Source organism: Panicum hallii, chromosome 6 (genome assembly GCF_002211085.1).
Source record: "Panicum hallii strain FIL2 chromosome 6, PHallii_v3.1, whole genome shotgun sequence".
Classification (NCBI taxonomy): domain Eukaryota; kingdom Viridiplantae; phylum Streptophyta; class Magnoliopsida; order Poales; family Poaceae; genus Panicum; species Panicum hallii.
Window position 1 is genome coordinate 7,094,144 of NC_038047.1, and position 15,422 is coordinate 7,109,565.

Consider the following 15,422-nt stretch of genomic DNA (forward strand, 5'->3'; position numbering starts at 1 on the left):
GTCATACCTGAATTTTAATCCGTGCTCCACTACTAATGATACGCAAACACCTTAGGTGAAACATGTAATACTAAATAGTAGCAAACCAAGAAAAAGAACGATGGAAAATTGTTAGCCAATGGTTGGAAAGCAAGCTGTTGACGACGGGTATCACGGATTAGTAGTCAGCATCAGATCACCGATCGGTACCGTTCCTACGCTACCAGTAGAAGCAGTAACCGAGTTCAACGGATGAGCCGGCGCGGCGGCGGCAGGCTCCAACCACGTGCACGCGGGAAACCCGGCCGGTCGCCCTGAGCCCCCGCACGCAATCGCCCCGGCGGCCCAGGCCGACCGAACCGAGCCCAAGCAAACCACGCCCAGCGCCCGGCCGACCGGAACCCACGGGATAAAATAAAAACCCCCCTGCCTGCCGAACCGAACTGAAGCCACGCGCTGCCTCCCTAGTCCCTCCCCTCGCTCTCACACAGACACCGCAAGACGACGCCGCCGCACCGCGGCCGCGCGGCCTCGCAGCCGGAAAAGAGGGGCACCGTCGGCGGGCGGCGCGGATGGTGGCGTGGTGGCGGAGGAAGGTGGTGCCCCGCGCGCGCCGTGCCTGGGCCGCCGTCGCCGCGCGGGTCCGCGCGCGCAAGCCCGGTCAGTCACCCTGCCCCTTCCCTTCCCTTCCCTTCCCTTCCCTAGGCCAGACCACGTTCTGCTACCGAGTATTCTTCTGTGGGAGATCGGAAGCGACGAGTATTAATTTGTTTGTACTCGAAGGGAGTAGCGATCGTACGTCTCGTCCGCCTGGCCGTCGCAGCGGGCGTGGCTCGATTCCGTTGCCGTTTCGGTAAAGTTCGTCGGTAGAGTCGCGGGTTGGCTCTGTTTCTGTTTCGGATTTTACAGAGCAAATTGTACAGTGTAGTAGACCCTGTTCTCTGTTAATCGATACAAGGTTTGAAGGAGTTTATGCAAAATTAAGGGCAAAATCATGTACAAAAACGTACTTCATCTACATGCATGATTCGATAATTAGAGTATGCTCGCCTCTAGAATTTTCGTTTTGGCGATTCAATTGATAGCGGGCTCTGCTCTGGCTACACACTGCACTTGACTGTTCTGGTGGTTGGCTGGTCTCGCCCTGAAGTCCTGAACTGAGCTTGGTTTTTCTGTTTCCCTCATGCAGATTTTTCTGTAAAAAAGATAAAGCATATAAAATCCACACACACACACACACACACACAAAATACTCCTAGAGAGCACCTATGTGACGGCCTAGGATAAGAAGGTGGTTAAACAAATCGTAAAGGACTAAAGGGCGTCATGTGACCCAATTTCACGTTTCCCCAATCTGAGAAACGACCAAGCACAGGCAGTGAGAAGCGTCTGAACCGGATGTAAGTAAACATCTCTCTCCAGCTCCAGGAGATAGCATGAATCGGCTATCAGATTCATCGAAGCCGTGCAGGGGCTGCTCCAGTGTTGGCAATCGCAGCGCTGCGGAAAAGGGACGGCTTGTATCCATCCACCTCGCCGGATCTCGTCGCCTAGCAGCCGCACGAAAATCTTTCACGATCCCGACTTGAATGGCCGCGTTGCGTGTGGCCCGGCCTCACCACGAGGCGCGCGGGCGCGGGGCCGGCCGCAGGGCGCGTACCCTCCCTATACTAGTACCCACACGCGGCACATGATGCCAGCCACCCACACTGACACGGCCCTCCCCTGCCGCCATTGACCTGTAGCGCCGCCGACGGGTGGTGCCCCGGCCGCTGCCGCTGCCGCTGCCGTCCTGTAGGGGTGTGGAAGTGGAGCCCCGTGTCAACGTGATCCTGGGCCCGCGTTGAATGTGGCCGTCGGCCCACGTGCTGGCCTTAAATATCTCGTGCCTTGGATACGCATACGTATGCGCTGGGGGAGAGAGCGCAGCGAGTGAATGCGTCGATGCTGGAATAGCCCTGCCTGACGACGCAGTAGTGACCGTCCCTGTGCGTAGCCCTTCATTGAATTGAATACACTGGAGGCTCCATCGTTGGGAGCACGGAAAGGTAAATGTGCTAGGGTTTTGGGAGATTTGATGGAGATATGAGAAAATCACAATTTGATGGAGCCATCCTCTGTAATTGAAATGCTCCGCAGGCCAAATGGGCACCGTACCTTGCTGGTGAAAACTGAAGAGGGCACAAGAGCATCAGCAGCAGCAGGAAGTTTCTCAGTAAAAGGGCGGCACTACGACTTGTTCCGATCTTTCAGGGCGTGCACCCATTTCCTGATGGATCAATGCTGCTTTTGCATCTTCTTTTAGGGAGGCTCTCTTTTTGTCCCCCCAGCCGTCCATTCGATTGTTTAGGGAGATTTCCGGTACCTTTTCTTCGGTTTGGGATGGTCCAAAGATCCTGCTCCATGATGCCATTTGGTGGTTTAGCACAAGGGAGGTGGAAGGACTGTGCCCTTTTACACTATAATAATAGTAAAGTGTAAAGCAACAAGTGAACAGCATTTCTCCTTTTATTTGTTTTTGCTCGAGAGATGTCTTCGTTACATGTTGTTATGCTTCCACATTGTAATGGAAATGAATAATGCCTCTTCACAGTCCTGGCAGCTGGTTCAGGAATTTGATTTTCCTCACCGCAATGCGTCTGACAAGATCTCACCTGAACGCAGGCAGCGGCGGCATCCTGAAGCTCCACGAGGACGTGCAGACCTGCGGGTACAAGGACGTCCAGGTCATGTTCGACATGCTCACCTCGGAGCTCGAGGCAGCGGCTCAAGCCCAGAAGCCGCCGCCGTCCCCGCCGCCGAAACGGGCGCCGCCGCTTGTGTGGCCCGGCCGGTCCTCGTCGACGATCGCCGCTGCACAGTAGGGCCTGGCAGGCGAAAGTGAATCCGTCGGCGGTCGAGTACTAGCAGTCTATTACAGTCTCTTTCAATACCAGGCGTCCTCCCCCTGCCCTTCTTCCGGCAAAAAGAGCGAAAAATTGCAGCAAGGACAATAAGCGAGAGGCTCCCAAACGTCATGTTTTGAGGTGTGTAGATAGAGGGTGATATGAACCGGTGCTGGACATTTTTTTTTTCGCCAGTTGGGAGGAAGAGGGAGCAAGAGGGGTTACTTTCAATTCTGCGGTGTATTTTGTTCTGTTTCAACATGCTGCTCTCTGGTTTACAGCTTCAGATGATGTTTTCTTCAGTTACAGGGGCAACTGAACAACCAGTTGTGCAACCAGTCCTGAACTGCCACCATTACACCATTTTCGTTTGACCTTGAATTTGAAACAATTTCAGAAGTTCTAGAGAACTTATCTTTGTTCGAACTTCAAAACATTAGCAAACGTTATACTAGATGGCTTCCAGGGCCTACAGCCTAGTTTTCAAGATTTTATCTGACCACCCAATTCACTACTGATTATCTGGAACTTCTGAGAAAGATGCAGGAAAAGCAACCTCTGAATTTCCCAAAATTCAAAAGGTTCTAGAAGGTCTCAAACAGCACATTTGATGTTTATTGAAAGCCGAATTTTAATCAAAAAGCGAAGTCCTCGAAAGAAAACACAAAAACAAAAGTAAAAAAAATTAGGGGCTTGCTACTTTTGGTGGTCTCGGCCCACCATTCCGTCCTGGCCTCTTTTGTTCCGGATGTGCACTCTCGGCCCTTTACTGCGTGCATGTATGTATTCGGACCCGTTTCCATCTATGGTGGGCTTCTTTGTTTTTCTTTTTCTTTAGTCACACACTCACGCTATGATCAAGCAGGCCCAAACTTTTGCCTCTCGATAAAAGGAATTTTTTTTAAAAAAAGGTTAAAAAAATTAAATTCGAAAAGGGATGCTGTTTTGGAAATTTTCAAAAAATGAGTGTCTCCCGCCCGATCAACGGGCAGGAGGCGTGGGGCCGGAGACCTTCCACCCATCCAATGGGCGGGAGGTTCCAAAATTTTTCCCAGGCCGCTCCCGAGAGTCTCTTCACGAATAAGAAACTTTTCTTATTCACGAAGAGGCCCCTAAGGCATCCCGCCCGCCCAATGGGCGGGAGGTTCCCATTCTTTCTTATTATTTGTTCAAATTTATATTTTAAAAACTATTTAAAATTCATACTTTTTTCAAATACAAGATTTATTCGCCATACTCTTTTGTATACATATAAAATTTTAATTCAATTTTACGAAGAAGATTACTGTATCTAAAATTTTAATTCAATTTTGCAACGTTGAATCCAAATATTACGATAGTAGGATACATCAACTCATTAAAAATAAAATAGTATCATACAAAAATAGTTTAAATATATAGAGTCCACCGAATCAAGAGTATCTACTCCGCCTGTTCCGGTCCTCGCGCTCTCCTGGTCCTACCCCCTAGTCCTAGGCCGTCGGCATATGTGCCCCTCCGAGTACGTGAGTGCATCTGGAGCACGGTGAGGATGAGGCGGAGGAGGCGCCGGCGTGAACGGGTCATCCTGGGACTGTGGAGCTGGAGCGTCATACGTCTGGGAGGGACCAATGATGTCAGGCCCGGCGCCGCCGCCCTCCAACTCCGACAAACTGACGGAGCCGCCGTCCCAGCCGTCCCAGTCCAGCACACCGAACAGACCACCGTGTGCAGGAGCTCCCATCGACCAAGCATGCTGAGTATAGCCCTGAGAATACGGAGCAGCTGGCGTCGAACCCGACGGGAGAGATGTTCCTGGAGCATAGACGCCAAACGTGTGAGGCTCCATTCTTGCAGGAGGTGGCCCCATTGCCGTCGAGTGTATGACTATAAAAATAAACGAAATTAGTTGTGTAAATCAAAGTTGATCGAAATGGCAATTATAAAGGACTTACAGCTCGAACTGGCGGCAGTACCGCTGGACGCTACGTGCGGTGCTGCAGAGGTCGACGGGCCAACTGTGTACACGTGGGCGGACGCATGAGATGATCTGGTGGCCCCCACGTCGTCTCTGCTGCAACACGTCAGTGCACGTAAAGCTCGCGTCAAGTTGTCATGAATCCGATGAAAGCTCTCTTTGTATTGTGCGTCTGGTACACGTACTCCACGTTCAAACAACGTGATCTAAGATGCAGCTTCGACCTCCGTGCAGTTGATGAGATCGATCTGCATGAGTAATAGGAAGCAGAGTAATATTGTTATCTATTTTTTTTAAAAAAGATTTAATAATTGAAGTTGTGAAAGACGTACCGCGCCACGCTATTGTAACATTCAGGTAATTAGAAATATAGACACTAAGTTTTAACATAATATATGCATGCTTGTTATGGTGTATGTGAGTAGTACAGAGAACCAGGGGTATAATTGTAATTTTGAAACATACAGATCCTTGAGTGTAATTGGGTAAAATAGGAGATAACATTAAAACCCAGGAAGAATATAATATTAAGTGTCAAATCTAAAGGACCATAGGGAAGAAAAGTGTAAAAGGTAAGTTAAAACCAAGAAAAATAGGCCTTTGTAGGAAACTAGGGACCTATGTGTGATTAAGATAAAAATTGAAGGGCCTATATGCAAAATAGTTGAAGTGTAATAGTAATATTCAAGTTTATTTAAGGACTAATATGTAAGAATACAAGTCATCATGACATTCCATGACAAATTGTAATTATACCCAAAATTTGATCAAATTTAATTGGATAAAGACAAAAGTAATTCAAATTCCACCTTTATTAAAAAATTTAACATAAAAATCTGTAAACCTTGAGTTTTTGAACTTAAGCCCTAAAGCAATGTTGTAGAGTTTGAAAAAGTCTACAACTTTCATTTTGGGCACTTCCTTATTTGACCTTTTATATCAGTGAGAAAACTTAGTTTACCGAGAGGTCCTTGAACTTTCTGAAAATTTCAAATAAGTCCCCCCAGACCTCCTCCCCTCTCTTCTTCTTCCTCACGCACGTGCCCCCCCTGCTCTGCTCGCCTGCCGCCGGCAGTGCTGCGCCACTGGCCGCCGCTCTACCGCCGCCGTCGCGCCACCTCCTGCTGGATCATCTACCATGCGTCGTCCTCCACTTACCCCTAACCTCTTTCCCCTCCCCGCTGTCCCCATTTGCGAGCGCCACGGCTTCCCCGAGCATCCGCCGGCCGCCACCTCCTCGTCGCCGTGGAGAGTCCACCGTGGAGCCTTAACTCTCTGTCTCTCACGCGCAACAGCGCCACCTTAACCTCTACGTCCTATTCCTCCAGAGCCTTTGTCAATTCTCGAGCCCTGAACCACATTCCACCGCCGCCTTTCTTCTCCTGCTCCGGCGACGCATGGCATCCCCGTGGGCAGCCGCCACCAGGCATCCTCCGCCCCAATCAACCCTCGTGCAAGCTTTCCCGTTGCTCACTCATGCTCGTCGACCCCCTATTGCCCTCCAATTGCGGCCGGAGCTTCGTCTCCGACAAGCGCCGCCGTCGCCGCCTTCGGCCTCACCATGGGCAGCACGATCCGAGCATTCCCACACCCCCACGACTCCCTAGCCAGCACCACATCATCACCCCGGAGCTCTACGACCACTTAGTGGAGTCTCTAGTGCCCTATATCGTCCTCCCGACGCTCACCGGCATCTGTCCTCGCCGCCGTCACCCCTGTCTTCGCCGGTTGCCCCTAATCCAACACATATGCTCCCGATTGATTGCACCCACATCTTCCCCAAGACTCACTGAAGCTTGTGCGCAGGTCCCCTGCCGACGTTGACCACCGGAGCCTCGCTGTCGATAGTGACCTCTCCGCCGCCACCTCGGGTTCTCGTTGAGATCCACTCTTCCGACCATCACAGCCCTCGACACGTGGTGCATCCGAACCCCCGTGAGCCCCTGAGACTTTCCCTACTCTCGGACCTCGCCGCCGGTGATCCCTCTCGCCGGAACATGGCCGTCCTCTCCTTGTTCTGCCTCTGTCTCTAGCCCAGGGATCTTAGGTTAGAAGAATCAGAAACCCAGGGGGTTATCTGCACAATCCTAGACTCATAGGAATAGTGCTAAAAGGACCCCTTTGTGTTATTTTGATGCAAACTTTGAAATTCTGTATCAATTCGAGGAAAAATCACAAAATTACAAACTAAAATTTTTCAGAATCCTCTTTTTAAGATCTACAGCTTTACTTAAAGGATGAACTTCAGTTTCTGAATATTTTATGCTCTAATTTAAAGGTTAAGTTTAGTGAGTTGTAGGCTTAGAAAATGCATAGTAATTGATAGAAAAATGATAAAAATATGAGACTAGTTGTGTTAGTTTTCTTTTGACATGTAGAATTTAAGAAAAATAATTATCCTATTATTTAAATAGTATTTTCTTAATATACAAGTTTATTTATGAATAATGCCTAATTAACCTTATTGAATTAATATCTATGGTTTTAAATGCTCAAAAGTTATGAAAATATTCTAGGATTCTATTTTTTTTACATAGTATAACCTATCATTAAATTCCCAACCTAGGTTTCGATGTCAAACAACAAAAATAGATTGAACATATTATAATAAGTCCATAATTTAATGTTAACATAGGGTTCATATAAATAATTGGTATAGCAAATAAATAAAACTATTTAATATGGTTATTGAAAACCCACCCCAACCTGTTACCCTATGCCACTAGTTAAATGCTTAGTATAGTTAACCCTGCTGTTTATTGTATCTAGATAAAATAATTAATACTCAATAAATGACTGCCCAGTGCAGGAATAGATTGCATAGGTAATAAATAAATTCTACTTTCTTTGGATTGCAACTTTATTGTGAAATAACATAAAAGAATATGCATTCTTTAACTTATAGTTTTGCATATCATGTAGACTCGACTGCTCTCGCCGACGGTGATTACGAAGTGGTTCTGGAACCAGGAGTAGAACCAGCCAAAGATCCCGGGGACGCCGTCGAAGGTTTAACTGAAACTTCGAACCAAAGTTCGGACAACTTTGACCCTATTGCTCCCAATCCTACGCAAGAAGGCAAGCCCCGGACATAACCCACTATTTTATTTACACTGCCATCTATATCTATTTATACATTTTTATGCATGAAGTTCGTAGGAATTGCTTGGAACCCTAATTGCATAATTTCAGGAACCGATGTACTGAACACTAGAACTTGAGTCCGAATAGCTGCTATGCTTATAGGACCGGTAGAAGTCGGGTGATTTCCTGTCACTCGCGCGATTTAGGGATTGTAATGTTTACATTCCGCAATCACTATAAGGATGACGGACGGGAATTATGTGGAGTATCATGATTGAGATGATACCCCGTCTGTGTTGTTGAACTGGATAAGGTCGCAGTGTGTGGTAGCGGTGGTTAAGCGTTTGAAAGTACTAGCCACATGCCGCGAAATATGGTAAGCGGTAAGCCTAGTAACCAATCGGCCTGAGGAGTGGACATACCCCCCACCACATGTATTTGGTTCTTTTGATTACTTGGTTTGATGTGTAGGAATACGTGTTGCTGGGCAACCAGGAGTACGGGTTTTGTAGTCGCGCTACAGACGTACGTCCTGCACTTTGGAAGTGCGTATAGTCCTGCAGTCGCTTGTGGTGGCACTGATCCACGAGTCGGAATGAAAGGCCAACGGTTGGTTCGGAACAACCCTTTGGTGTTCCAAGCGTGTGTGTTAGGTTTACCCTTGCAAGGTTTGAAATTTGATTTAGGAATCGTCCGTTTCTCGTGGAGATTGAGACTGCTTGATCCCTTTACCACATAGAGTAACAAGAGCAATATTCTGATTATCAAAGATGATGTTTGGTTAAAGATGTTACCATGCTTGAGTAGTTATAGGTGCTTACCTAGAATGGATAATCAACTAGAACCTGAAAGCTAAAAGTTAAAAATTAAGGATCTACTCTTTGTTGCTTTTCAGCTGAAAACTCTAACCAAAAACCTGAAAAGCCTGCATAAGTCTAGGTATATGGCTAAGTATACCATGAGCGGGTAAGTCTTGCTGAGTATTAGCATACTCAATCTTGCTTTGTGACTATCTACCTCAGGTAATCTCCCTGATGAGCCAGCTTTTATTACACCATGGCCCTACCCCCTGCTTGATGGTTGGTCCGTGGAGTGGAATCCGTCCCCGGCCAACACAGATCCCGCCGAGTGATATCGTGCCAGGGCTAGCATGATATCCGTAATATCGACGTGTACAGTGTCCGTGTTTTCAAACTCCGCTGCTGTGACCCAACACTTAAACTGTTTTGTAATAATCTCCCTTCAATGGGAATTAATATTGCTTTTATATACTTATGTAATATACCTGCCTGTGATGTAAAGTGTAATGGCATTTGTATCTCTGGACTCGCCTTCGTGCGAGGTACCTTGTTTGATCCTGCTTTCGGTGGTTTACCGGGACATTACCCGACAGGCCAAGGGATTATACCGTTTGAAGCACGAGGTAGCCCTCAAGAGAGGACTCGCGTACTTGAGCCGGTGTAATTCAGGTTGGTTCTGGCACAGCTGTGCTTGATCACGGTACAAGGGATACGTGTCCGAGATGGTCGGCGGGTGCTGATGCTCCACGTCATCAATACGTGAAAGAGTGACGTACGGACGCATGCGAGTGAGGTACCAGCGGAGGTATGCGCCATAAGATGCCTCTGTGTGTGGCTGCGGCTCGTCCCACACATCGTCAGGTGCGTCGAGCCACCCTCCTACGTACTCCTGCAGCTTGACAACCCAGTTGACTTCGTTGGCGTAATATCCCCTGCGCGAATATCTGTTGCAAACATTTGGAAGACAACATTATTTCATGATAACAGTTATATAATTAATAGAAAATGAGTTATCACAAACCTACTCGTGTACGCTGCGCGGCACGGCCTGGAACGCTCGGGGTAGGAGAGGGAAGTGCTGTCGTCGCCCGAACTGCCTCATCACTCGCTCGACGCAGTATGGTTCCACGACAATATCGAACACTAGGTTCGCCTTTGTGAGCCAGTACACCTCATCACGCGTGCAGAGGGAGGACAACCCGTGCGACGCACGTGTGTGGACAGCCGCACCGGTGTACGGGGTCCAGATGATATCCTGTGGCCGCAACCGATCAAATTCGGACACGAACTGCGGGTATGCTTTTCGGACCTGCCGATGTGCCCAGCTCATCTGCAAAATTACACAACTGCATTGGTACTTTGCATATACAGAAATGTACAACAGTAAATTAAAGAGCTTATCCGTCGATCGGTCCAAAGCGAACCCATCGTGGGGCTGTCCTCGTGCCACAGCCCATACATCTCGGGCGGATAAGGCTCCTCACTGATTAGGGAGCGTGCTATGGCGAATCGCTCGTACGACCATAGCTGCAGCAGAAGTGGACAGCTTGTGATGATGGCGGTCCTCTCCATCTTGAAACAGACCTGGCAAAGGGCTCGGTACGTGGCAGCAAGCACTGCCGATCCCCACCTCCACTCAGGTGTTCGTGTCAACGAGCTCCGGTGTCTACGCCATATCTGCATGAAAATATATAACTACCCTAAGAAATATTTCTAAAAATAATTGAAAATACTAAAAACTATTCAAAATATAACTACCCTAACAAATATTTCTAAAAACTATTAAAAATACTAAAAACTATTCAAAATATAACTACTCTATAGTTCTAAAAACTATTTAAAATACTAAAATCTATTCAAAATATAACTACCCTAAGAAATATTTCTAAAAAAATTGAAAATACTAAAAACTATTCAAAATATAACTACCCTAAGAAATATTCCTAAAAATAATTGAAAATTCTAAAAACTATTCAAAATATAACTACCCTAAGAAATATTTCTAAAAATAATTGAAAATACTAAAAACTATTCAAAATATAACTACCCTAAAAATAGTTCTAAAAACTATTCAAAATACTAAAATCTATTCAAAATATAACTACCCTAAGAAATATTTCTAAAAACTATTAAAAATACTAAAATCTATTCAAAATATAACTACCCCAAGAAATATTCCTAAAAACTATTAAAAATACTAAAAACTATTCAAAATATAACTACCCTAAGAAATATTTCTTAGATTATAGTTATTTTCAAGTAATTATACGATTAGAACGAGAATATACCTCCAAACCGACGTGTAAATAGGGCTTCGCCGCTTCCTCTCTTCTCTTCCTCTCCTCCCTTTCTTTTTTTTCCTGATTTTTGCTGAATAATATGGGAATTTGGGGGTAGGTGGGGGCTTATATAGTGGTAGTGGAACGTCCCGCCCGTTGGGCGGACGGGATGCCCCTCTGGGAAACCTCCCGCCCGTTGGACAGGCGGGATGCCCCTCAGGGAACCTCCCACCCGTTGGATGGGGGGATGCCGCCGCGGCCGCGTCAGGGGCCTCCACCTACCCCCAGGAGGGGCATGGGAAAAATTTTGGGACCTCCCGCCCGTTGGATGGGCGGGAGGTCTCCGGCCCAACGCCTCCCGCCCGTTGATCGGGCGGGAGGCACCTATTTTTCGAAAATTTTCAAAACGGCACCCCTTTTTCGAATTTAATTTTTTAACCTTTTTTTAAAAAATTCTCGATAAAAGCAGGCATAAACTTATCTCTTCATCATCGATAAACAAATGCAACAGTTCAATGTCTAGGGTCGCTCGATCTATACTTACGGCTGAAGGTGTAGGTGTGCGTGAGGATCCCGACATCCCGTGCTGCACGCATCACGGTCCTCGCTTCCAGTCCGGGCGAGGAAGCTGTCGAAGCGAAACCGTCCCGGAGCAGCCGCAAAAGCTGAAGAAACGGAGGCAGAGAGGCCATGGAGAGGGGCCGAGCCCACTCCAGCGCCGAGAAAGCTGACTGCCCAACGTCCCCCCTCGATGCAGCGAGAGGTGTTGAGCTGCTATGGCCGCCCGACCGCGGCCACTAGTTTGGACGCAAAATACGGCTCGTTTAAGCTCGGTTCAAAGATTTCGTGAACTAATGATTTTGAACGAAAGTTGATTTGATGCTAGCTTGCGGTCGGCTCGTTAACCTCGGTTCAAACTTGGGTCTTCACTCCTCAGGGATAGAGGAGGCTCTACTAAATAAAAAATAGATTAATCTGAAACAAAGCTTAGAGTTGGCTCGTTAGCCACGCCTAACACATTGCAATCAAAGTCAGAGGTAGCTGGCTGGTTCATTGCAAAACTAGACTCAATATCAAACATATAAAAGCAAATCAAGTTACACTTCAAAGTGGCATACTAATTGCAAAAATGTCTTCTAAAAAACAAAAGGGTATTATTTTCTAGATCTTAATGCAAGTCTAATTAAGTAAATACTATTACAGTGATTGCGAACTGGTCTCCTAAATGCACAAACTAGAACACGAATAAAATACAAAGACGATAAGCTGCAAATACAAAAAACTATAAAGATTATTACTTATAGCTCAGAGTAAATAAATTTACAAGACAAGTGTACTACAATTATATAATGCGCTACAGGTGTTTCTTATTACAAGAAAAATGTGCGCGCATGCGCACAGAGAGCGCGTGCATATTATTCTGGCGCGCAGAGAGAGCGCGCGCGCATATTATTCTGAGCAACAAAAAAATTGAATGCATGTGTATAACCGCTTAGAAATAGACTCGCATATTCAATTTTCTCATTCTTATAGTAGTATTCATTAATATTTTGTTTATTTAAAAATAGCTGTTCCCCTCATCAACTAGTATTGCTCCTAATACATAATGAAACAAATTCTATTTTAAACTACTATAAGAATGAGAAAATTATTATGTTACACATTTATTGTGTTCCTCAGTTCAAAGATGGAAGACAAGACGGGTGTGCTTCCACGAGAAAGCAGAAATACTGACACAGGCACGGAAGCACTACACGAGACACGAGGGCGTGACCACGCTAAGGATCACCATCTGAGAGCAAGACGAGTGCTGGATGCAACCTGTTGTGACCCGATTTCAAGTATACTGGGAAGTGTGTGGGGGCAGCAGCGGCATGCTTCATTGCTTCGGGCCGGCGATTCCCTGCCACCGACTGCCCCTCCTTCGCCATCACACAAGGAGTGAAGAGAGCGAGACGGAGTCAAGAGGCACGGGAGGGCCGGAGAGGGAGGGAGCCAGAGATAGTAGGCTACTGTCTACGGCTCAAACCTTTTTCTATCTCCTTGCAAGGACAAATGGCTGCGCAATAAAACAACACTCGATAACTGACAGATACATCAAGGACCAATCTAGACAAATAAAGGGTGAGCAATAGGAGAAGTCTAACTAACAAAGCAGAAATAACAGAGCACATGTTTATTTTTTTAAAAAAAACAGAGCACATCGGACTGCCAAAATCTGACAGATTTCTGATAGGAATATATGCCACCAGATATACTAGCAAAACTCTTAATTAAATCACGAATTGCCATGCACGCATCAGATGTTTGCGCCTCCATCTCCACTCTCGCAGTGTTCACTCCACCTCGCTCAACCCGTGATGCTTCTTGTACCTCCACTGTTACCATGATCAATGATGCAAATGATCGACATGATGCTAATAAGCATATGCAGAGGCCATCGGTTTACTGATCTTCAAGTGCTTCGCGGTGCTCAATCGAGAAGCAGTAGGCCTTGAAGGTCTCCATGGCGAGGCTGAAGAGAGACACGTGCGCTTCCACGCTCCCGTCGCTCAGCGGGGACCGCGGCAAGATGTAGACGACGCCCTCCGCCGGGTAGTACCCCGGCGTGTAGAAGAACTGCCGGCCGCCGCCGAAGTCGACGTCGTAGAACGGGACCCGCAGCAGGCAGTACACCGCGACGTCGGCGCCCAGCGCCACGGCCTCCGGGTCGGCCAGCGGCGGCACGAGGCCCTCCTCCTCCACGGCCCCGGAGCTCGCGAAGTCGATGAACGACCGGAAGTAGGCGTCGTCGACGCGGGCGGCCTCCGCGCGGACGAGTTCCGCGGCGCGGCCGAGGGGCCCCGCCAGCAGGTCCCGCGCCGTGGTGGCCGGGTGCGCCCAGAGCACGAGGTTGCCCGTGTACGCCTCCGGCACCCGCGGCATCCGCGCCCGCCCGTTCACGGCGAGGTGCAGGGTCGTCGTGGCTCGGCCGCCGCCGAGGCCCCGCGCCTTGGTCACGCACCGCCAGAGGTGCGCCGCCAGGCACTGCACCGTGCTGTAGGGGCGGGGCGCGCCCGCGGACGCCCGGGACTTGAGCTCCGAGATGAACTCGTGGCTGAAGCTCACGTGCTGGACCACCACCTCGTCGTTGTCGCTGCCGTCGCCGGCGCCGCCATCGATGCTTCTGCGCACGTCGTTCTTGTTATTCTTGTCGCGTGGCAGCTTGAACTCGGCGCCGCGGTGCTCGAACTCGACCCGCGGCGGGTCGCGGGGGACGAAGAAGGACGTCCGGTCGTGCACCGGGACGGGGTCGATGGCGACGCCGCGGGTGGCCTGGCCCCAGGCGACCAGGAACCGGCTGATGGCGAAGCCGTCGCCGACGGCGTGGTGCATGGCGTGGCCCACGACGATGGAGCCGCACGCGAACCGCGTCACCTGGACCAGCATCAGCTCCCCGGCGCCGTCGCCGCCGCTCGGGTGGAGGCGCCGGACCTCGGGCGTGGGCTGCAGCGGCATGACGCTCCCGAGCGTGGCGCCGTCGTCCGCCGCCGCCTCGACGAACCGGACGCCCGCGTCGTTGAGCAGGATGCCGCGGCGGCCGGTGGCGGAGTCCGTGCGGAGCCGGCCGGCCCACTCGCGGTACTCGGCCAGCGCCCGGGCGAGCCCCGCCTCGAGGGCGGCGGTGGGCGGGGACGGCGGGTGGAAGGCGTGGATGCCGAACATGTAGTCGTCGAAGCTGATGAGGTCGAACGCGGTGAGCGGGACGAAGGCGGTGGCCGGAGTGTCGCCGCCGCCGTAGTCGGGCTTGACGGCCTTGGACGACTGCACGGTGATCTTCATCGTGTGCAAAATGTAAGTCGTCGATGGAAAGCTGGAGGTAGTATAGTATATAGAAGTCTCTCGGTATCTAAACATGACGTTTCAGACCTGAGGGAGTACTAACCAGAAGTGTTGGGATGGGTGCACGGACGACGGCATGAGGTTCGAATTGTTGACCCGATCGATGTTGCATCCATGACTATGAGTTTCAGTCCATTCATGTGACGCCAGAGGTGCGCCAAGAAACCTCAGCAAAGCAGAAAAAGCCGTTGGAGAGCATTTTTCTAGTTAGTGGTTAATAGCTAGTGGTTGCTGATAAGACAATGCGTAGCGGTTAATAGCCATGACACAATAACTTTTTAGTGGTTTTATTGTAGGCCTGCGGAAAGCAATTTTCTGGTTAGTGGTTAAGAGCTAGTAGCTGCTAATAAGAACAATTCGTAGCGGTTAATAACTATGACAGACTAACGTTTTTAGTGGTTTTTATTTGTGGGCTAGTGGGAGTTGAAATCGAAATACGGAAAAAAATTCCGTGCGGGACGGCCGCACAACGCCTTCGTGCGGACGTAGTCCCGATGCTCGACGCGTGGACCTGGAGAGCATCTTGACGCACAACGCCTCCACGCGCTTTCTGATC

The 15,422-nt window shown here is 48.9% G+C and overlaps 2 protein-coding genes and 1 long non-coding RNA gene across 3 annotated transcripts; 2 read left to right on the forward strand and 1 right to left on the reverse strand.

Moving 5' to 3' along the window:
* Positions 1 to 413: 413 nt before the first annotated feature.
* On the forward strand, positions 414 to 3,202 carry LOC112897790. The gene is made up of 2 exons (XM_025966185.1): positions 414 to 639; positions 2,644 to 3,202. The coding sequence occupies exons 1-2, from the start codon at positions 552 to 554 to the stop codon at positions 2,841 to 2,843; spliced, it is 288 nt and encodes a 95-aa protein (XP_025821970.1). The 5' UTR covers positions 414 to 551; the 3' UTR covers positions 2,844 to 3,202.
* Positions 646 to 2,605, forward strand: LOC112897791. The gene is made up of 2 exons (XR_003229741.1): positions 646 to 2,027; positions 2,119 to 2,605. It is a non-coding gene; the product is annotated as an uncharacterized LOC112897791 (long non-coding RNA).
* A 9,929-nt stretch (positions 3,203 to 13,131) lies between the features above and the next one.
* LOC112897661 (agmatine coumaroyltransferase-2-like) lies at positions 13,132 to 14,806 on the reverse strand. The gene has a single exon (XM_025966012.1). The coding sequence runs from the start codon at positions 14,804 to 14,806 to the stop codon at positions 13,430 to 13,432; it is 1,377 nt and encodes a 458-aa protein (XP_025821797.1). The 3' UTR covers positions 13,132 to 13,429.
* Positions 14,807 to 15,422: the final 616 nt, after the last annotated feature.